The 23,282-nt window shown below is 46.9% G+C and overlaps 1 protein-coding gene across 9 annotated transcripts in view; it reads left to right on the forward strand.

The window, feature by feature from the left end:
* Positions 1–23,282, forward strand: part of DST (dystonin) — a 496,303-nt gene that overhangs the window by 82,085 nt on the left and 390,936 nt on the right. For 8 of the 9 annotated variants that reach the window (XM_047794747.1, XM_047794750.1, XM_047794749.1 and 5 more), the window contains exon 4: positions 22,824–23,031. In XM_047794747.1, the coding sequence (XP_047650703.1) occupies positions 22,824–23,031 (208 nt within the window). Of the gene's footprint in view, positions 1–22,559; positions 22,666–22,823; positions 23,032–23,282 lie in introns of those variants that run through there. The other variant, XM_047794752.1, reaches the window with a different exon arrangement.

Below are 23,282 nucleotides of genomic sequence, written 5' to 3' on the forward strand. Positions count from 1 at the left end.
TTCCCAGCGTGGGTCTCCTGTGAAAAGGTCAACTGTCCCCAGGCCCTGGCAGTGAATCCCCAGAACACCAGTCCTGAGTGTGAATGAACAGCTAAGCATCACCAGAAAGTGGGGCAGGCCTCCAGCATAAAGGAGAGGGGACAACAGATCCCAGACTAAGAAAGGGGGAAAAAGAGGAACTCGAAGCAAACAATGACCCTGTGCGGGAGCTGAAGGGAATTCCTAACGAGTCCCAATATCGTCCAAAGGGTAATAGGAGATCTTGCGTCTGTGAAAGTAAAATGTTCAAAACATTAAAATATGGCCTTTCTGCAAATATAAAGTGAGCATGCGTTAAAGATTTTATGCAGCTCATTCACTAATGGGGAGCCCTTCAGATGATAAGGTCAATTCAGAGGAGAATCCAAAGGACATAGGTCATCAGTCAAGAATGCAGAAATGGGAGTTCCTGCTGTGGTGCAATGGGATAGGTGGCATCTCTGCAGCGCCAGGACACTGGTTTGATCCCTGGCCCGGCACAGTAGGTTAAGGATCCATGTTGCCACAGCTGCAGTGTAGGTCACAACTGCGGCTCAGATCTGATCTGTGGTCTGGGAATTCCATATGCTGTAGGGCGACCAAGAAAGGGAAAAAAAAGAATGCAGAAATGAATTTGCTAATAGGTGCAAAACTGGTCATATCCTATAGGGGAATAATGTGTGGTACTGAGGTAATCATTTTTTCAGGGTAGAAATTAAGTCAATTAGATAGATAGTGAACAAAACTCGTTTGCTTGACTCGAAGTTAACTTGATCGGCTTAGGGATGTACAATATAAATAGCCTGGTCTAGTGCTTCTCAAAATGGGGTTCCTAGTCCAGCAGCCTCAGAATCACCTGGGAACTTGTTCTTTGTTCCTTATCAACTGATTCCGAAATTCTGGGCGTGGGGTCCAGCAGTGTGGGTTTTGGCAAACCCTGTAGGAGGTACTGATGCATGACCACACCACTCGGGGGGACCACTTTTCTTTATCCATTTCTCTGTCACTGGACATCTAGGTTGTTTCCATGTCTTGGCCATTGTGAATAGTGCTGCTGGGAACATAGGGGTGCATGTATCTTTCTAAATTGTAGTTTTGTTTGGATAGATGCCCAGGAGTGGGATTGCTGGGTCATCCTTAGTTTTCTGAGGAACCTCCATACTGTTCTCCACAGTGGTTGCATCAGCTTACATGCCCACTAACAGTGTGAGAGGGTCCCCTTTTCTTCTTGGCAGTCTCTTTTCTTAACTCCTACTTTTGACGCACTTTCCTATCTTTATTTTTTTTTTATTTTTTTTGTCTTTTTGTTTTTTTCTAGGGCCACACCTGCGGCATATGGAGGTTCCCAGGTTAGGAGTCGAATCAGAGCTGTAGCCGTCGGCCAACGCCACAGCCACAGCAACTCGGGATCCGAGCTGGGTCTGCAACCTACACCACAGCTCACGGCAACGCTGGATCCCTAACCCACTGAGCAAGGTCAGGGAAGGAACCTGCGACCTCATGGTTCGTAGTTGGATTCGTTAACCACTGAGCCACGACAGGAACTCCACTTTCCTATCTTTAAACAAAGGAAATACACTTATTTTATATTTAATATCTGATAATTAATATTCAGGAGCTTTTGTTGGTGGATTTGTGTCTGTCTGTCGTTTCTGTAGTTCCAATTGTGTCATTATGTTTTGCAACTTTGTAAAAAAAATGAGGTGTAATTGATCGCCAGTATTACCTTCCTTTCAGGTGTACCACTTAATGGCTCGTGTTTGTATCTGTTGCAGAATGATCACCGCATTGTCTAGTTAACATCCATCACCATGCATAGCTAAACAATTTTTTTTCTTTTAAGATGTACTCTTAGGGGCGTTCTTGCTGTGGTGCAGTTGGTTAAGAATCCAACTGCAGCGGCTCAGGTCACTGTGGAGGTGTGGGTTTGATTCCCAGCCTGGTGCGGTGGGTTAAGGATCTGGCATTTTGTGTGTAGCCACGGCTCAGGTTCAGTCCCTGGCCCAGGAACTTCCATATGCTGGGGGTGGGGGTGGCCATAAAATAATAAAAAAAAAAAGGTATTCTTAGTAACTTTCAAATAGGCACTACAGTGTCATTAACTAGTCTCTGCCACGCTTTGCTTTGCACCCTCTGGCTTATTTCCTTGGTCACTAGAGGTTTGTACCTGTGGACTCCTCCCCCACTTGGCCCACCTCTATCCTTGTTTTGCAGCTTTTTGTCCTGAGCTCTCCTTGGCTACAACTTTGTGGTCATTTTTGAGGCTTGGATTGAACATACATTTTCCCAGAGAGAATCTTACTGAATTTCCACCAAGCTGTATTGTTAACCAAGAGCAATCGAAAAATAAATTCCCTGGAGTTCCCGTCGTGGCTCAGTGGTTAAAAAATCCGACCAGGAACCGTGAGGTTGTGGGTTCGATCCCTGGCCTTGCTCAGTGGGTTAAGGATCTGGCGTTGCCATGAACTGTGGTGTAGGTCACAGACGTGGCTTGGAGCCCGAGTTGCTCTGGCTCTGGTGTAGGCCGGTGGCTACAGCTCCGATTAGACCCTTAGCCTGGGAGCCTCCATATGCTGTGGGAGCGGCCCAAGAAATGGCAAAAAGGCCAATAAATAAATAAAATAAAATAAAATAAAATAAAATTCCCTGCATCAGAAACCTTCTCACTGTGTAGGTGTCTTTGGCCACCAAACACCCCTGAGACCCAGCGTTTGCTCCCCTGCTCCGGCCCCTGGCTTTATTGGTGACCGTTCCAGCCAGACTTGCTCACCTGCCTGTGTCCTGCCCCTGCCCTGCTGCTTGGCCGGCAGAGGGGAGCTTTCGGTCCCAGGGGTTAGCGAGTGTCCTGCTTGTGCTCGTGCTTCCCTTCTCTGGCCTCTGAGGATTCCCTTTACTTTCCCGCCACCTCACTGATGCACTGAAAAATAACCATCATCATGTGCTTCTTTTACCCACACCTTGTATGTGTTGTGTGGTGGGAAGGCTTGTTGGGTCTCATCTGCAATGTGTCTGAGAAACTCTTGTCTTTTTATTTCATTTTTTATTATTTTTTTCTTTTTTGGCCGCCCCACCACATATGGACTTTCCTGGCCCAGGGATCAGATCTGAGCCACAGCTGCGGCAACACCGGATCCTTAACCCACTGTGCTGGGCTGGGGGTCGAACCTTCATCCCCCCTGCTCCAAGGATGCTGCCAATCATGTTGCGCCACAGTGGGAATTCCTTTTAAAACATTTTTAATTTGTATTATTATTCTGACTTAACAATTTTATTGAAGTATGGTTGGTTTACTATTATTATTATAAATAGTTGGTTTATAATTACTAAGTCGTATTGATTTCTGCTGTACAACAAAGTGATTCTGTTATACATAGATTCTTTTCATACTCTTTTTGGTTTATCATGGTTTATTACAGGCTATCGAGTGTAGTTCCCTGTGCCAAAATGTAGGACCTTGTTTATTCACCCTACACATGCTAGTTTGCATCTCCTTGTCTTGTGTTCGTATGACAAAAGCAGGTCCCCAGAACGGGTCTCTCAGGTCAGAGCCGCGTGTCCCCAGGGTCCCAGCCTCCATCCCTGTGGCCATGGGAAGTATGGCTCCTGCCACACTCATCTGTCCAGGATACCCCACCCCAGGCAGGGGCCAGGACTTGACTTATGTTCTTATTTCTAGGATAACTCCTTTCTCCTTAGGGCTTCGCAGTACTTGGAGGCAGTTGCCTCTTCTCTCTTAGTCTTAAGCAGGTGACACAGTGCCTTCCCTTCCCACAGCGGAACTCATGCTGATGGAGCGTATTGAGAAGTTCTTTGGTCACTCGCTTATTTCTCACATTTCTGTACAGGTTTGTCATTTCAGTTGAGCCGAATCCACTTCCTAATTGCAATGTTCTGCTCTACTTGGAAGTGGAACCTAAAGCCTGTTAAGACCCGCCCAGACTTTGAAAAATTTCCAGTTACCAAAGGGACAGGTGGAGGAGAGGATGCTCGGGCAGTTGGGATTCGTATATGCCCACTGAGGTATATGGAATCATAGGCCAGTGGGAACCTGCCATAAGGCCCAGAGAATTCTACGCAATAGTCTGTGACGATCTATGTGGGGAAGGCATCTGAGAGAAAATGGAGATATGCATGTGGATAACGGAATCACTTGGTTGTGCAGCAGGCATTGTCACGACCTTGAAAATCAACTGTATGTCAATAAAGCTTAAAAACAAAAGATCCACCCAATGATCTGCCTCCTCAGACGACCCCCATTACCCCTCTCCCCTCCCTCTGCTCTATCCCTAAAGCCTCAGTTCTGTTCTCAGATCTCCTTCAGGGAGGCGCCATCTCTAAGGGTCACGGTGCCTGTACTTTCTGCTTCCCAGGACCATCTTCCCTCAGAAATCTGCACGACTCCCCTGCTTCCTCATCTCCTTTATTTTTTATTTATTTATTTATTTATTTATTTATTTTAGTCTTTTTGCCATTTCTTGGGCCGCTCCCGTGGCATGAGGAGGTTCCCAGGCTAGGGGTCGAATCGGAGCTGTAGCCACCGGCCTATGCCAGAGCCACAGCAACGCTGGATCTGAGCCACGTCTGCGACCTACACCACAGCTCACGGCAACGCCGGATCCTTAACCCACTGAGCAAGGCCAGGGATCGAACCCGCAACCTCATGGTTCCTAGTCAGATTCGTTAACCACTGCACCACGACGGGAACTCCTCATCTCCTTTATTTACTTACACTTAGCATTCTTAGAGGGATCATCACCGAGAATTCTATTTAAACTGGACTACCACCCAGGCCTCCCTGCTTTATTTTTCTCCATAGCATTGATGACTTTCTAAGAGAAAATATTATTTCTTTGTTCTTCTCTAATGTCTGTCTTCCCCTCCAGAATGTAAATGCCACAAGGGGAGAAAATACTGATGTATTTTTATGACGAAAATGCAGATAAGTTATGGAGTATCAGTCGTGGTTGTCACGTACACCCGCAATTTATTTATTACTTTTATTTATTATTTTTGATGTATTGTTTTGAGTAATAACAACTTTGTGAAAAAATGTAGTCCCACTCGCATTTGTTTTCAGAGGGGAGCACGTTTTCCGTTTTCTTTCTTGCCTGTGAAACTCAGGACATGGTACCTGCAATTGATCAGTTTGTAAGCTTGCTTCAGGATAAGCATATTGTATAAATAGGCTCTGTGTAAGTGTGAGAACCAAACATTCAAGATACTGGAATTTGGACATCAAAAAAACTTGAAAGGTAGTAAAGGACCACTTCACACTGGTCAGAATGGCCATCTTTAGTAAGTCTCAAATAACAAATGCTGGATAGGGTGTGGAGAGAAGGGAACCTTCCTTTACTGTTGGTGGAAATGTAACTTGGGGCAGCTTCTATGGAAAACAGTATGGAAGTTCCTTAAAAGACTAAAAATAGAGCAACCATATGATCCAGCAAGCTCATTTCTGGCCATATATCTGGAGAAAACCATATTTTGAAAAGGTGCATGCAACCCAGTGCTCATTGCAGCACTATATGCAATAGTGGAGACATGGAAACAACCTAAATGTCCATTGACAGAAAAATGGATGAAGAAAATGTGGTACATATGCACAATGGAATACTACTCAGCCATGAAAAAGAATGAAATAATGCCATTTGTAGCAACATGGATGCAGCTAGAGAGCCTCATACTAAGTGAAGTGAGTCAGAAAGAGAAAGACAAATACCATATGATATCACATATCTGGAATCTAAAACATGGCATAGATGAACCTATCTACAGAAAATAAGCAGACTCATAAACATATAGAACAGACTTGTGGTTGCAAAGGGGAAGGGGGAGAGGAGGGAGTGGGATGGACTTGGAGTTTGGGATTAGTAGATGCAAAGTAGTCCATTTAGAATGGATAAGAAATGCGGGTCTTGCTACACAGTACAGGGAACTGTAACCAGTCTCTTGGGATAGAACATGATGGAAGATAACATGAGAAAAGAAATGTATATATGTACATGGCTGTGTCACTTTGCTGTACAAGCAGAAATTGGCACAACACTGTAAGTCAACTATACTTCAATATAAAAACTTTAAAGGTGATGAACTTGTGGATAATTTAGGGACCTCAAAAATCATCCAGGCTGGGAGTTCCCATTGCAGCACAGCAGGTTAAGAACCTGACTAGTGTCCATGAGAATGCTGGTTCAATCCTGGCTTCGCTCAGTGAGTTAAGGATCCAGCATTGCTGCAAGTTGCGGTGTAGGTCGCAGATGTGCCTTGGATCTGGTGTTGCTGTGTCTGTGGCTGTGGCTGGCAGCGGCAGCTGCAATTCAACCCCTAGCCTGGGAACTTCCGTATGGCCCTAAAAAGACAAAAGGAAAAAAAAAAATCATCCAGCCTGGGTTGTCATTTTGAGAAAAGGAGGCCCAGAAACGTGACCTGAGATGCCAAACGTTATCCGTCACAACTGTACCGAGGACTTCCTTATTGAATGCACCCTCTTCTGGGCTGTATCGTTTCTTGTTTATATACCCCGTTTAGCTAAACAGTTCAAATTCTTTACATCTATATATTTTTAAAAATATATATTTATGTTTTACAAAATGAACTGACTACCTCCCCCCCATGTTTAAAATTAATTTAGAAAACGCTGACATCTTACATTTTAAAAAGCTATGTAATAATATTTGGAATTTATGGGCATCTTAAGCAAACAACACAGATGTCTTAAGGTTATTTCTAGAATGCCTGTAATCACCATGCTTCCGGGCAAATTCATCTTATTATTGGAGCCAAAGAATCAGGAAGTCTGAGGTTGTAGACGGTTCAGGACGCTAGGGAAGTGAAAATGGCTTCTGAAATGAGAATGTTGCTTTTTATAAACAAAGGACCATCATTAGTTTCCGGTTTTAGATCCTATGATAAACTGTTTGGGGACATCATTAGCTCCAGAGGTAACCATAAATAAGTGAAACTGTACAAGAAGAGAGGTCGTAGAGACATGCAAACCTCTCCCGTGACAGGATTTGTCCTGGTGCTGATGGTGATGGCAGCTGGCATTTCTTAATGGGAGCACTGGGCATTATGCTGGGCAGCGGGTGATAATGAGCTCACTTAATCCCCACAGCATCCCTAGACGTTAATTCTCTTGATAGATGAGGAAACCAAAGCTCAGAGAGGTTCAGTGACTGGTCCCCCGTCACGGGGCAAGTGAGTGGGGAGGCTGGGAGGGGGGCGTGGTGCCCGCCAGACCCCAGGGCTGTGTGTGACCTCAAGTCTCTGATCCTTTCCAGCGAGCTTGCTGAGAAGGGTTTCACTTCTGCTTTGTGGTCAGAACGTTGACTGTGGGTTGGAGACTCTGTGATGCTTTGAACCCCTTTTCCTGAGACAGGCTTCAGGGCAAGTTTGAGAGGCAGTGATTGGGACGAGCTGGAGCAGAAGGAAGAAGAGAGGTGGATGCTGAGGGAGGAAGTCGGAGTTTCCTGGGCAGTGCAGATGCTTTGCAAACCCTGCTCGATGTTCATCCTTCCATTCTGCAAACATTGACTAAGTGCCTGCTATGGGTTTGTCACTGGGTGGGAACTGGTGACAAGACCAGGAAGAAAACAAAATCCCTATGCTTCCGAGGGGGAGACAGATAACACACAGGGTACCATGGACTCTGTGATGTGTTGGGTGGTGACAGGTGCTTGGGGAAGTTGAAGCAAGCTGAGGGGTCTGGAGTCATGGAGGGGAGTGGGTAATGTTACAGCACAGGGTTTTTTGGGAAGAACTTTCTTTTTTTGAAAGGAAAAAAAAAAAACCTTCTGGTGTGTGGAAGTTCCTGGGCCAGGGTTTGAACCTGCACCACGGCGGCAACCAGAGCCACAGCAGTGACAACCCCAGACCCTTAACCCACTGAGCAACAAGGGAAGTCCAGGACTTTCTTTCAAAAGGTGACATTTGAGGAGTTCCTGTCGTGGCTCAGGGGAAACAAATCTGACTAGCATACATGAGGTTGTAGGTTCGATCCCTGGCCTTGCTCAGTGGGTTAAGGATCTGGCATTGCTGTGAGCTGTGGTGTAGGTTGAAGATGTGGCTTGGATCTGGGGTTGCTGTGGTTGTAGCATAGGCTGGTGGCTACAGCTCCTATTTGACCCCTAGCCTGGGAACCCCCATACCCTAAAAAAACCAAAACCAAAACCAAACAAAAAACATGAAAAGTGACATTTGAGCAGAAACCTAAAGACAGGTGGTGAAGCCATGTCGGCCAGGACACGGTGTGACATGGAGGTTTAAGGACAGGCAGGATGAACCCTGATGGTGTTGAAGACTTGGTCTAGCGTCTGTGTGGGGAGCAGGCTGTGCGGGAGCAGGCAGGATGGACGTGGAATAAGAACAGCGCAGTGCTCATCTTTGCAGTGCCCGCTAAGCGCTTCTTGCCCACCACTCCGACACTTTCAGGAATCCGGGTGAAGGACTCCATCCCTGCATAGCAGGTGGTGTGGCTGAAAATCTCCCGAGGGCTGAGCACTTGGCCTGAGACTCCACAGCTCTGACTCTGGGAACTCTCCCCAGTCAACAGGGTTGTTGCTGTTGTTTGTTTTTTATGTCAGCACCCGGGGCATATGGAAGTTCCCAGGGGAGGGGTCAACTTGGAGCTGCAGCTGCAGCCTGCACCACAACCACAGCAACGCTAGATCTGAGACACATCTGAGACCTACACCATAGCTTGTGGCGACACAGGATCCTTAACCCACTGAGACAGTGGGAACTCCCAATAGGTAGCTTTGGGGCAGCTCTTTAAGGTGACTTTTGTCATTGCGAGGGGCCCTCTGTGCTGGACTTGGTGCTTGGAGCCTTGGCTCTATTACTCTTCTGTAACAACCCTGACAGGCAGGTGTTATTCCCACGTAGACAAGGAATCTAGGGTTCAAAGAAGCTGTGACTTAGGACTTGCAACAAGGCCACAGGGCTGTTAAATGACAATTGGGAGCCCTGATCTGTGGGCCTCCTACTTCATGGTGATAAGGCAGAGAATGTACAGAAGTGTGTTTGTGTTTTGGGATTGTTTTGGCCTCGCCTGTGACATGTGGAAGTTTCTGGGCCAGAAATGGAACCTGCACCACTGTGCCTGAGCCACTGCAGTGCTAATGCCAGACCCTTAACCCGTGGCACCACCAGGGAACTCCAAAATTGTCAACAGTGTTACTCTGGAGTTCCCACTGTGGCTCAGTGGTAACAAACTGGACTAGTATCTATGAGGATGTGAGTTCAATCCCTAGCCTCACTCAGTGCGTTAAGGATATGGCGTTGCTGTGAGCTGTGGTGTAGGTAGCAGACACAGCTCGGACCTGGCATTGCTGTGGCTGTGGCCGGCAGCTGCAGCTCCGATTTGACCTGTAGCCTGGGAACTGCCATATGCTGCAGGTGTGGCCCTAAAAAGACCCCCCCCCCAAAAAAAAAGAAAACTGGTGCTTTGGCAAGGAGGAGAGGGGGAAGGAGGGGGTCTTGTTGATGGCTGTGTGAGAGACAGACACTTGGCATCTCCAGACCCCGTTGGCTGGCCATCCTCACTGAGTACCTCCTCCCCCTGAGATCCGCCACCCCTCAGTCCAGGCTGCTGAGCCAGTGATCCACTCAGCAGACAGTCATGGGTCCGCTACCGAGATGGGTTGGGACGTCAGGAGGCAGGTGGGGCACATAGTGAGTTTGGATCTTATTCTGTGGGCTTGGCTGTGTTTTCATCCCAACTCAGGTTCTGACCCCCAGTCTCCCATCGTGCAGGGCCTTGTGGTCCTCACTCCCCCCACCTGGGGTCGCGTTAAGGTTTTGGAGTCTTATAAGAGGCCAGAGCATCAGTGGAGAGGAGGGAGCACGGGTGCCCCCAGGTTCAGCTGACACCCCCCACCCCACGCCTGCTGCCCAGGCCCAGAGGTGGCTCTGGGTCACACTCGGGACAGGGGTCTTTTGGAAGGTTGACCATGTATGTGGTCTGTCCCCCTGGACATGCTTTCTGGGGTTCTAGAAGCCCTTTACCAGGATCCACAGAGGGACCCTTTAGCCCAAGGGACTCTTTTTTGGCTGGGGAAGGTCTTCTTCTTCAGAATCCTCTGCCTTTTTCTAGAACCTTAGCCTCAGAAGACCTAGGTTTGCGGAAAGTAAAAGGCAGGTGTGCCTGCAGGCTGTTTCTGTTTCCTGCCTGCACACCTGGCTTTGCCTGGGGATAAAGCGAGGCCAAGACAGCCCAGGTTACCTTCTTTCTTTTTCTTTTGTTTTCTTCTCTTTTCATTTATTTTCTTTTTGTTTTTTAGGGCCGGACCTGCAGCATATGGAAGTTCCCAGGCTGGGGGTTGAATCGGAGCTACAGCTGCCAGCCTATACCACAGCCTCAGCAACGCCAGATCCGAGCCACTTCTGCAGCTTACGCCACAGCTCATGGCAATGCCAGATCCCTAACCCGCTGAGTGAGGCCAGGGATCAAACCCACATCCTCATGGATACTAATTGGATTCGTTTCTGCTGAGCCACGATGGGAACTCCCCAGGTTACCTTCTGAGAGACAGATGTCATGAAGACCCAAGGGTTGATGTGGGGGCTTTGGACCGCAGGGTTGTTCTGCGTGGATCGCAAGTGCTCTGGGACTGGATGTGCAGCACGTCTTAGGGAAAAGTCAGGTATGAATGAAGGGTGCTTGGAATGCACTTGGCGCCATGATTGGACGGGGTGGCCATCCTCCAGAGTGAAGCATCCCTGGCTGTGCAGTTTTCCAGCAAGCCCGCGTCAGGCCCTGCTCTGGTCCCAGTGGGTGCGGCTTATGCCACAGGGTTATTTTCACTCAACACACCTGGAGCCAGCCCCGTTTTCCTCAGGAGGTGAAAATGGAAATGCTGGGCCCTGAAAGTGCCAAGGACCTGGCTTTTTTTTAGTGAAAAAGTAATTCTTCCACTTAATCGCAATAGTAACTGAAGCCGTTGTCTGGAGGCTTATTAAGGAAGGCAGGTTGTGAAAAGAAAGGTAGAAAGACATTGTCTCACATATGTTTCAACAGGGGAGAATTGAAGGTAATTGCTTTTTAATATAATGTGTTTGTCTAAGTTTTTGTTATGGCATTTAAAGGAGAAAAAACCAATTGAATTTAAAAGAATAAAGGAAGGAACGTATTGGAAAGATACAGGGTACCCCAAAGACCTAAAGGTTCAGTGACCAAGCTTGGGAAGGCTGGATGTGGGACAACATGGACCAGGTTAGTATGACCTGGTTCCAGTAACTTCCAGTGTCTCTGTTTGTTGTTTCAAATTTCCTGGAGTGACAGTCATACTGACCCAGCGACCTACTCCTCTACTCCTGGATCACACAGCCATCCCCATGCTCTTCCTTATTTTATTTTATTTTATTTTATTTTATTTTATTTTATTTTATTTTATTTTATTTTATTTTATTTTATTTTATTTTACATTTTTCTGGCTGTGGCATGCAGCAGCAGGATATGGGATCTCAGTTCCCAGACAAGGGATTGAACCCGGGCCACAGTGGTGAAAGCACAGAATCCTAACCACTGGACCACTAGGAAACTCCCTCCCCCCACCTATTGGTTACCTTAATACTCCTTTTGGAATGAGGTGTGATAAGATAACATGTGAATGTGTAATATATGTGATGCTCCAGTTCACTGAAAGCTGTCTACACATTGGGCGCTGCTCTCAGTGCTTTTCAGGAACTGCTTATTCTGCCACCGCAGCCCCAAGTCTTAGGCACTCAGATGAGAAAACTAAAGCGCAGCGAGGCCCAGCACTTTTTCAAGTTCATAAAGCCGTCCCCCAACACCCAGTCTTTGGCACATCAGGCACAGATGCTCCCCACAGGTGCAGCCAGAAAAAAATTAATAAATATAAGATTAAGTATTCTCTTGGAGTTCCTGCTGTGGCACAGTGGGTTAATGATCCAGCTTGTCTCTGTGCAGGTGCAGGTTCAATCCCCAGCCTGGGGCAGTGGGTTAAGGATCGGCATTGCTGCAGCTCCTGTGACATAGGTTGTAGCTCTAGTTCAGATTTGATCCCTGGTCCAGGAATGTTCATATGCCATGGGGCATTTGGGGGGGGGGGAAGGAAAGATTAAGTATTCTCTGAGTTCCCCTGTGGCTCAACAGGTTAAGGATCCAGCATCGTCACTGCTGTGGTTCAGGTCATTGCTGTGGCACATGCTAGATCCCTGGCCTGGGAATTTCTGCATGCCACAGGTGCAGCCAAAAAAATAAGCAAGATTAAGTATTCTCTAGGTAACGAGATGTCTTCTTCCTAATGTGTTTCTGTGTTGTGGGGCTATTGCCAGAGTTATATTTTGCTTTGCTTTTCGGCAAACTGTTTAGAGCATCCTTCCTCGGGTGGAAAAGCCTATTTGCAGATGCTCTAATGCAAACTAGGTCTCGATGCCTTGATTCCTATCATTTTAGTATGATTTCATTAAGGTGGATTTGCAAAAAAAATTCTGTGGTATTTTTGAAAGATTTTTACAATTTTCATAAAAAATCTGGTGTTTTCATACTTAACAGTTTTTCTTACATGTATCATCTGTTTGGGGAGAGGGTTCGGGGAGGGGTAGGAACACACAGGACCCCGGAATCTGGGGTTGGAAGAACTTGAGTCAGTGTGACGTCGTCCCTGGGAAGGTGTGGCCCCTGAAGGAGTTTCCTCCTCTGAGTTGTTGCATCTTTTGGGATGGTTTTTCCTTATTGTGAATGGACACCTGGTCATGTCTGTGCTTGGGGCTGAGCACGGAACAAGTCTTATCGCTTTGGGCAAATGAGTGGTTAGATTGTGGAGGGCTGTAAGAATGCTCTCTGTTCCTCCAAGGGCGTGGACCGCGTTCTAGGGCACTTGATGACAGAAGCTTTGGGATCCAAAGGACCTGCGGGGAAACCCAGGCTCCCCCTTGTGCTGACAGAATGGGTGGGATCAGTGACCTGACCTCTGTAAACCTCTGTTTCCTTAGTGGGTTTCAGTGAGTATTAAATAAGGTAGTTAGTCGGACAAGTAGAACAGCCTTGTGGTTGCTGGGGGTCGGGGGAGTGGGGATGGGGGGTGGAGTGGGAGGTTGGGGTTGGCAGGTGTCAGATATGATACGTGGAGGGGAGAAAAAAGGTTCTAGTGTATAGCGCAGAGAACTATATTTGATGCCCTATGATAAACCATGATGGAAAAGAATATTGAAAAGAATATATACATAAAAAGGAATATATACCTATATATAACTGAATCACTTTGCTGTACAGCAGAAATCAACACAACATTGTAAATAAAACTAACTTCAATTAAAAAAAAAATAGGGAGTTCCCGTTGTGGCTCAGTGGGTTAAGAACCCAACTAGACTCCCTGAGATGTGGGTTTGATCCCTGGCCTCGCTTAGTGGGTTAAGGATCCAGCGTTGCCATGAGGTGTCCCATAGGTCACAGATGGGGCTCGGATCCTGAGTTGCTGTGGCTTTGGTGTAGGCCGGCAGTTGCAACTCTGATTCGACCCTTGGCCTGGAAACTTCCATATTCTGAAGGTGCGGCCCTAAAAAGAAAAAGAAGGTGGTGAGTGAAAATGCTTAGCACGGCCCCTGACGGCAGATGCTCAGTGAGTGTGATGCGTAGTCAGGGCTTGCTGGTTAGGTGGTGAGGAATTAAGTCTTGCTGGATGCCTTAGTCCTGAGCTACGATGGGCTGGAGGCCGCGGCCAGGCTCCTTGGCAATGAGCCTTTGGTCCTTACCGTGCAGAGCATCCCACTCAGCTACAGGGAAAGGATGAGAGCACTACCCCTGCCTGTGCCCCAGGGACGGCCACCAAGGACAGGAGCCCGTGCGCCATCTCACAGCCTAGGGGAGCGTGTGGCCGAATCCCAGGGCCCTTACTTCACAGGCTGATGCCCATGACCGGGCCTTTCCACCTAGAGAGAAACCTCTGCTTCCTTCACTGCCCCAAACCTCCTTCCTGACTCGGGCCCAGGAACCTTCCAGCTTTCCCGCACTCTGACCCCTTGCTTCTCTAGCTGCACCAAACTGCCCTTCTGCTTTGGGTTTAAGGCTTCTGCATGTCTCCCCAAAAGGAGAGAGTGAGAGCCAACCTGTGTCCCACCAAGCCAGAGTGTCCCCTTCCTTACTGTTTCTTTGTTTGCTTGTTTATCTTTCTTTTTAGGGCCCCATCTGCAGCATATGGAAGTTCCCAGGCTAGGGGTCGAATCAGAGCTGCAGCTGCCAGCCTACACGGCAGCCATAGCCACTCCAGATCCCCAAGTGGCGTCTTCAACCTACACCACAGCTCACGACTACACCAGATCCTTAACCCACTGAGTAGGCCAGGGATTGAACCTGCATCCTCACCGACACTATATTGGGTTCTTAACCTGCTGAGTCACGATGGGAACTCCTCCTTTGTCTTTTTTTTTTTTTTTTGGCTTTTTGGCTTTTTGCCTTTTCTAGGGCCGCTCCCATGGCATATGGAGGTTCCCAGGCTAGGGGTCTAATTGGAGCTGTAGCTGCCAGCCTAGGCCAGAGGCACAGCAACGTGGGATCCGAGCCACGTCTGTGACCTACACCACAGCTCACGGCAACGCCAAATCCTTAACCCACTGAGCAAGGCCAGGGATCGAACCCGCCACCTCATGGTTCCTAGTTGGATTCGTTAACCACCGTGCCACGATGGGAACTCCCTCCTTTGTCTTTTTGAATTTAGAAAAGCCTCTGCCTTTGGAGTGGGCATGTTTCATGACATGGGCTTTTTCCTTTTTCGAAGAGTCCAGGATACTTATCTTGTGCAATGACCTCCAATCGAAATTTGTCTCATTGATTCCTCACATATTTTTTATTTTTTTGGTTAAATTTTTGGAACTATGCTTATGGAAGTGTGCATACATCTTAGGATTGCAGGTTTGTGAAAGTCCACCTTCCAGGGACTTTCTGGGGTTCAAGAAGTCTGGCTGCTGCACAAGCCCTTATCTCTGCACTTGTTTCTTGCTGCCATCAGAGAATGCCTGGTGCCTCAGCAGCTTCCTGGCACTTTGCTCCGGATCAGGTGCTAAGGCTGGGCGCCTTCCGAGTAGGCAGTTCCATTGTGCTTATCTGAGCCCCCCACCGGGGTTCCGATTAGAGCAGGAATTGTTGAGTTCTCTTTCTAAAAATGTTGTATTATGTCATTATCCTGGCTTAAGGAGACTGGGGTTGTTTTTATACCCTGTGAATGAATTGGCAACTAGGAAAGTCATTTGAAAGCTTTTGGTGATCTAATTCAATTGTTAAAACTTGCCTTAATAAGTGGGTTGTAAGACCCAAAACATGTTTTTTTTTGTTCCGCACAATTTAGTGGGTTTTCTTGGTGGCTTAGGCGCTTTGTCCTGAGGAGAGGTTTCTGTGGATTTCATCAACCTTTCAGGTGTCTGTGAGCCCCCAACAGTTAAAAACATGAGCTTAAATGGTATTTCCTCCCAAGGCCTCTGATGTTTTCTGTGATCCTTGATAGAGTATTTTTTTCTTTTGAGTAATCTTTCTGTGTTATTTGTTTTGGTTTAAAAAAATCATAAGGAATAAAATTCAATTCATTAATAATATTAGGAGTTCCCGTCGTGGCTCAGTGGTCAACAAATCCGACTAGGAACCATGAGGTCGCGGGTTTGATCCCTGGCCTCGCTCAGTGGGTTAAGGTGTTGCTGTGAGCTGTGGTGTAGGGTGCAGACGTGGCTCGGATCTGGTGTTGCTGTGGCTCTGGCGTAGGCCAGTGGCTACAGCTCCGATTCGACCCCTAGCCTGGGAACCTCCATGTGCCGAGGGAGCAGACCAAGAAATGGCAAAAAGACAAAAAAAAAAAAAAATTAGTCCTCACCCAGAGATAACTGCTGTTTGCAGACTGTAAATAGTTATCAGTTTCCTTATCACCTGTCCACCTATTTAGCTTTAAATCATGTCTGTCTACCCATCTCCACACACATGCACAGATTTTTTTTTTTACGGCTGCACCCAAGGCATCTGGACATTCCTGGGCCAGAGACTGAATCTGAGCCGCAGCTGCAGTCTACACCACAGCTGCAGCAATACCAGATCCTTTAACTCACTGTGCTGAGCCAGGATTGAACCCGAACTTCTGCAGTGATGCGAGCCACTGTAGTCACATTCTTAACCCACTGAGCCACAGCAGGAACTCCCGTGCACAGGCGTTTTTTTTTTTTTTGTCTTTTTGCTATTTCTTGGGCCGCTCCTGCGGCATATGGAGGTTCCCACGCTAGGGGTCCATTTGGAGCTGTAGCCACCGGCCTACGCCAGGGCCACAGCAACGCGGGATCCGAGCCGCGTCTGCAACCTACACCACAGCTCACGGCAACGCCGGATCGTTAACCCACTGAGCAAGGGCAGGGACCGAACCCGCAACCTCATGGTTCCTAGTCGGATTCGTTAACCACTGCGCCACGACGGGAACTCCCACAGGTGTTTTTAAAGGAATCATTTTGTACGACCTCCTTCCACTTTGCTAAATGTAGATCAATATTTTTGTTTAATTGCTATAGAGTAGTCCATTGTATGAATATACTGTCATTTATTTAACCAATCCCCTATCAATGGAAAAGACATTTGTTTACATATATTTTTTTACTTTTTATTTTTTGGCCACACCCATGGCATGCAGAAGTTCCTGGGCCAGAGATTAAACCTAACCCAAAGCAGTAACCAAAGCCATGAATCCTCAGCCTTCTGAGCCACCAGGGAACTCCAGATATGTATATAGTTTTAAATTAAAAAAAAATTACTATTTTATTTTTATTTATATATATTTTTGCCATGCCCAAGGCATGTGGAAGTTCTTGGACCAGGAATCAAACCTGCAGCACAGCAGTGACCTGAGCCCCTGCAATGACAATGCAGGATCCTTAACTCACTGAGCCACAAGGGAACTCCTACAGTCTTTCTTTCTTTCTTTCTTTCTGTCTGTCTTTCTTTCTTTCTGTCTTTCATCTTTCTTTCTTGTCTGTCTTTCTTTCTTTCTAGTCTTTCTTTCTTTCTAGTCTGTCTGTCTTTCTTCCTTCCTTCCTTCTTTCCTTCTTCCTTTCTTTCTGTTTTTTTTATGGCTATACCTGCAGCATACTGGAGTTCCTGATGTGGGGGCAGGGTGTTAGGGGTCAAACTGGAACTACAGCTTCAGCCTACACCACAGCTTGTGGCAACAATGGATTTTTTTTTTAATAGTTATTTTCCCAATACAATTTTTTTTTCTACTGTACAGCATGGAGACCCAGTTACACATACATGTACACATTCTATTTTCACACATTATCCTGCTCCATCCTAAGTGACTAGACATAGTTCCTAGTGCCACACAGCAGGATCTCATTGCTAATCCATTCCAAAGGCAATAGTTTGTATTTATTAAGCCCAAGCTCCCCAATCACCCCACTCCCCCCCCCTTGGCAACCACAAGTCTATTCTCCAAGTCCTTGATTTTCTTTTCTGTGGAAAGGTTCATTTGTGCCATATATTAGATTCCAGATATAAGTGATATCATATGGTATTTGTCTTTCTCTTTCTGATTTACTTCACTCAGTATGAGAGTCTCTAGTTCCATCCATGTTGCTGCAAATGGCATTATTTTGTTCTTTTTTATGGCTGAGTAGTATTCCATTGTGTATATATACCACATCTTCCTAATCCAATCATCTGTCAATGGACATTTGGGTTGTTTCCATGTCTTCGCTCTTGTGAATAGTGCTGCATTGAACATGTGGGTGTATGTGTCTTTTTCAAGGAAAGTTTTGTTCAGATATATGTCCAAGAGTGGGATTGCTGGGTCATATGGTAGTTCTAGGTATAGATTTCTAAGGTACCTCCATACTGATCTACCTAGTGGTTGTACCAGTTTACATTCCCACCAACAGTGCAGGAGAGTTCCCTTTTCTCCACACCCCCTCCAGCATTTGTTATTTGTGGACTTATTAATGATGGCCATTCTGACTGGTGTGAGGTGGTATCTCATGGTGTCTTGATTTGCATTTCTCTGATAATGAGTGATGTTGAGCATTTTTTCATGTGCTTGTTGGCTATCTGTACATCTTCCTTGGAGAAATGTCTGTTCAGGTCTTTTGCCCATTGTTCAGTTGGGTTGTCGGCTTTTTTGCTATTGAGTTGTATAAGTTGCTTGTATATTCTAGAGATGAAGCCCTTGTTAGTTGTATCGTTTGAAACTATTTTCTCCCATTCTGTAAGTTGTCTTTTTGGTTTCTTTTTGGGTTCCTTTGCTGTGCAAAAGCTTGTCAGTTTGATTAGGTCCCATTGGTTTATTTTTATTCTTATTTCCGTTGCTTTGGGAGACTGACCTGAGAAAATATTCATAAGGTTAATGTCAGAGAATGTTTTGCTTATGTTCTCTTCCAGGAGTTTGATGGTATCTTGTCTTATATTTAAGTCTCTAAGCCATTTTGAGTTTATTTTCGTGCATGGTGTGAGGGTATGTTCCAGTTTCATTGATTTGCATGCAGCTGTCCAGGTTTCCCAGCAGTGCTTGCTGAAAAGACTGTCTTTTTCCCATTTTATGTTCTTGCCTCCCTTGTCAAAGATTAACTGACCGTAGGTGTCTGGGTTTATTTCTGGGGTCTCTGTTCTGTTCCATTTGTCTGTATGTCTGTTTTGGTACCAGTACCACACTGTCTTGATGACTGTAGCTTTGTAATATTGCCTGAAGTCTGGGAAAGTTATGCCTCCTGCTTGGTTTTTGTTTTTCAGAATTGCTTTGGCAATTCTGGGTCTTTTGTGGTTCCATATAAATTTTTGGATTGTTTATTCTAGTTCTGTGAGAAATGTCATGGGTAATTTGATAGGGATTGCATTGAATCTGTAGATTGCTTTGGGTAGTATGGCCATTTTTACAATATTAATTTTCCCAATCCAGGAGCATGGAATATCTTTCCATTTCTTTACATCTTCTTTAATTTCCTTGATTAATGTTTTATAGTTCTCGGCATGTAAGTCCTTTACCTCCTTGGTCAGGTGTATCCCCAGATATTTGATTTTTTGGGGTGCAATTTTAAAAGGTACTGTATTTCTGTATTCCTTTTCTAATATTTCATTATTAGTATACAAAACACAACTGATTTCTGAATGTTAATCTTATATCCTATTTTGCTGAATTTGTTGATCAGTTCAAGTAATTTTTGGGTTGAGTTCTTGGGGTTTTCTATATATAGTATCATGTCATCTGCATACAGTGACAGTTTTACCTCTTCTCTTCCTATTTGGATGCCTTTTCTTTTGTTTGTCTGATTGCTGTGGCACACTGAATCTTTAACCCACTGAGCCAGGCCCGGGATCAAACCTGCATTCTCACAGAGACAATGTTGGGTCCTTCACCTGCTGAGCCGCAGCAGGAGCTCCCAAATATTTATATTTTTAACAAGAACCAAACCTTTGGCTGTAAGTAGAACAAAAGACAGGAACTTGGCACTTTCTGGTCCCAGGAGTCCTCTTCCCCTGTCTCCCCATGTTCCCCTGTCTCCCCATGTTCCCCTGTCTCCCCATGTTCCCCTGTCTCCCCATCTTCCCCTGTCTCAGCATCTTCCATGTCTCAGCCTCTTCTGCCATCTAACTCTCTTCTGCCATCTCACATTTCCCGTCGTCCACTGTCTTGCCTGCTTCTACTGCCTTGCCCTCTTCTGTTGTCCCCTGCCTCACTCTCTTGTGCTGTGTCACCCTCTTCCACTGTCTCACCTTCGTCCATTGTCTCGCCCTCTTCTGCTGTCTAACCCTCCTTCACCATCTTACTCTCTTCCATTGTCTTACCTTCCAAGCCCCACCCCCACATCGAAGCTTAGCCTCTGGGCTCTGGGTCAAAGAACAGGTTTGCTTTTTCACAAAAGAAAGGAGAATGGTGCTCTCATGCTCTTTCCTCTAACCCCCAAGGTAGAGCCTTGAATTTGCAAGTCATTTCAAATCAATAAAGAATTGTTTTAGTGGGAGTTCCCATCGTGGTGCAGCAGAAATGAATCCGACTAGGAACCATGAGGTGGCAGGGTCAATCCTTGGCCTTGCTCAGTGGGTTAAGGATCTGGCGTAGCCGTGAGCTGTGGTGTAGGTCGCAGATGCGGCTTGGATCTGGCGTTGCTGTGGCTGTGGTGTAGGCCGGCGGCTACAGCTGTGATTATGCTCCTGGCCTGGGAACCTCCATATGCCACGGGTGTGGCTCTAAAAGACAAAAAACAAAAAAAAAAAAAATTAAAGAATAGTTTTAGTGGCTCAGTGGACTTCAGAGCAGCTTCACTGAGACCATTTGTAATTTTCAAGGTTCAAATGGGCCTAATTTTGTATAGCTTACTTTATACTTAACAAGTGTTTATGAAAAGTTATGGTGGGGAAAAACTGAATAATGGTTTAAACACTTGCATCCTGTAGCGTGCTTTCCCTCTGTCTGTGCATCTCTATTTCCCTGCGCCCCTGAAAGGGATGTTGCTGTTGGTCCTGTCTTCCTTTCTTTCTGACCTGTTTGCCAAGGATGCTTCTAGGCTGGAGGCTGCACCAGTCAACACCCCTGGGTCCAGAGTAGTAACTGCTCCCATCTGGCGACGTGTGACTCATGGCCTTTATGTCAGAGCGTAAATCACTTCCTGCTGTTCCATCAGCTGAGACTCCGACCATTAAAAAAATTTATCTCCGAAAATCAATAGCCAGTGGGTTTTGGAAAGGAGCACTTCGTGAGCAGTTATGCTTTCAGTCTGTCTGTAAAGATAAGCAATCAAATTACTACACTCCCTGAAATAGAGCAGGCAACAGTGAGAAATGCACCCTCAAAGATAAAGGATGACCTTAGTCAAGACAGGTAGGAAGCCAGTTTAAGGAATGGCAACCAAGGAAACCCAGGACCCTTTGGGAAAAGTCCTGAAGGATGGCACCCTTTTTCCCAGATCCAGCCAATGCAACCTCAGAGTTCAAGATGAATTTTCAGAAACGCATGGAGAGAAGTTCCCGTTGTGGCTCAGCATGTTAAGAACCTGACTAAGTATCCATGAGGATGTGGACTGGATCCCTGGCCTCGCTCAGTGGGTTAAGGATCTAGCGTGGCCGTGATTTGTGGTGTAGGTGGCAGATGCTGCTCAGATCCAGTATTGCTGTGGCTGTGGCGTAGGCTGGCAGCTGCAGCCTCAATTCAACCCCTAGCTTGGGAACCTCCATATGCCGCAGGTGCAGCCCTAAAAAGAAAAGAAAAGAAAAGAAAAAACAAACTGTAGACAAGCATGAAGAATTAAGTGGGTTGATATATTAGCGTTCTGTGATGGACTTAATCCACACACAACTCTCTGGGGTCTGGGGAGTACAGAGAATAAATTTTATTTCTTTATTTGCCTAATAACATGATTGCCACTAGGAAAACATACAAAATGCAAATAATTATTAAATTAGCAAGGGTGATGACACTGCCTGTAAAATAAAATGAAAGAGTGCTTTTGTTGGGGGTGGGGAGGGGGTTAGGATAAAGCTAATGATAAATCTTTACAGGAAATATTAGGCATACTTTTAAAATGGTGGCGTTGGCCCCGTGTGGCGACATGCCTGAGTAGATGGAGGTGGGGTCCTGATTCACTTCTGGTTTATTCCCCCAGCCTTGGGGTGTTGTCACGAAGCCTGCTTTTGCTGCAGTTGCCACTGCCTTTGTGAGCAGCCCAGGCTTTCGGCTCCGATCGGAGCTCGCCTCACTGACTCCTGCCTGCCACTTGAATTTTGGGACTCTGCAGCTGCAAGGTCCATTTCAGGAATTGGAGTTGTACTAGTTTTGCATCTTGAACCAGGGGCCCCAGCCAAGTTCGAAGCACAGATTTCCCTTGGATGCTTTGTCTTATTTATAACCCCGTTTACAGCAGGGATAGGTAGCCTCCTTGTTTCTGTGGTCACCTGGTGGGCCCCTAGATAATCCCAGAGCTAACCCAACCCAGGAGGAAGGGAAAATGGCTGGTGCCTTTTCCCGTGATGGAGACAGGCCTTTAACACAGATATGCCTGGCTCCACGGAGGGGGGGACTGGGTCAGCACATCGCCTTTCTCCTTTTACTGTGTGATGACCAGGGGGCGGAGGAGAACTGTTTCCTGTCACTGCTGGAGTCATTTTCATTTCCATTATTGGCAGCTGTTACTTTGCTAGAAGTTGAAATGATCTCATGAACTCTGCACTGAGTTCAGATGTCTGTTTATTGGCGCTGCCTTCGGCTTCTGCAAACAGCCTTTTGTGTCCTGTGGGTCTTAAGAAAAGGCTCTTCTCAGAATCGGCTCTCCCCCCACCCCGCTTGTTCTCCGCTGGGAACCGGCCTCAAGCTCCGGAAGAAAATTAAATCAAGAGGACGAGGGGCTCCAGCCTGGTCTGAGGGGAGGCTGCGACCTGAAACGGAAAGGCATCGGGGCTCCACATCCTGCGTTTGTGCTTTTGTTGCTGAAACTTGGAGTTAGTTGCGTTAATGAATTAACCAGCAGCCGAGTCATGGAAAATGTCGGTCCTGGCCGGGTGGGGGAGCCAAATACTATAGATTTGTAACAGGAAGGCTGTTGATTCTGGCTTCATTGTTGGGCCGGTCATTTGGGAGCTGCTGGCCGGACGGCAGGCCACACACTTGGGTGCGAGTCCTCCACGAATGGGAGCTGCCTGGCTGCTGCTGCTGGTGTCCGAGCCGCGGCCCGGGGACGATGGTGAGCCCCGATGCGCGTGCTGGCTTGATTACCCGCTCGGCGCTGAGGGTGGTGCAGGACGCCGGACTCTGTCTGGGGGCAGGGAGGGGACTGCTGATGTGGACCAGCAGATGCGAGGGTCTTGCTTTTAACGCCTTTCTCCGTGTCACCCTCCGCAGAGTTCCGGGAACGCGTCCTACCGCTGCTCTATGTCTTCCTCTGCGGATTTTTCCGATGAAGATGATTTCAGCCAGAAATCTGGCTCTGCATCTCCAGCTCCTGGAGACACCTTACCTTGGAATTTGCCTAAACACGAGAGATCGAAGAGAAAGATCCACGGGGGCTCCGTGCTGGACCCCGCGGAGAGGGCAGTACTTCGGATAGCAGGTAAGAGCCGGTGGGGTGGGGTGGGGGCTGGGGCGGGAGGGGGGGAGTTGCAGAAATTCACCCATCTGCTTCCGGGGTGGGGGGGCTTCTGTCTGGCCCGGAGCTGATGCTCTGGGCAGAGGTCTGTGCTTCGGGTGGGGGAGGAGGGTGGCCGTGTTTATTTGATGTACCGATTTATGGAAAGAGCGCCTGCCTGCTGGTGACTAAGCTGTTTGGCCTTGTTTTCTGGTTGGATGAATCCATACCTTTGA

This window comes from Phacochoerus africanus, chromosome 9 (genome assembly GCF_016906955.1).
Source record: "Phacochoerus africanus isolate WHEZ1 chromosome 9, ROS_Pafr_v1, whole genome shotgun sequence".
NCBI lineage: Eukaryota > Metazoa > Chordata > Mammalia > Artiodactyla > Suidae > Phacochoerus > Phacochoerus africanus.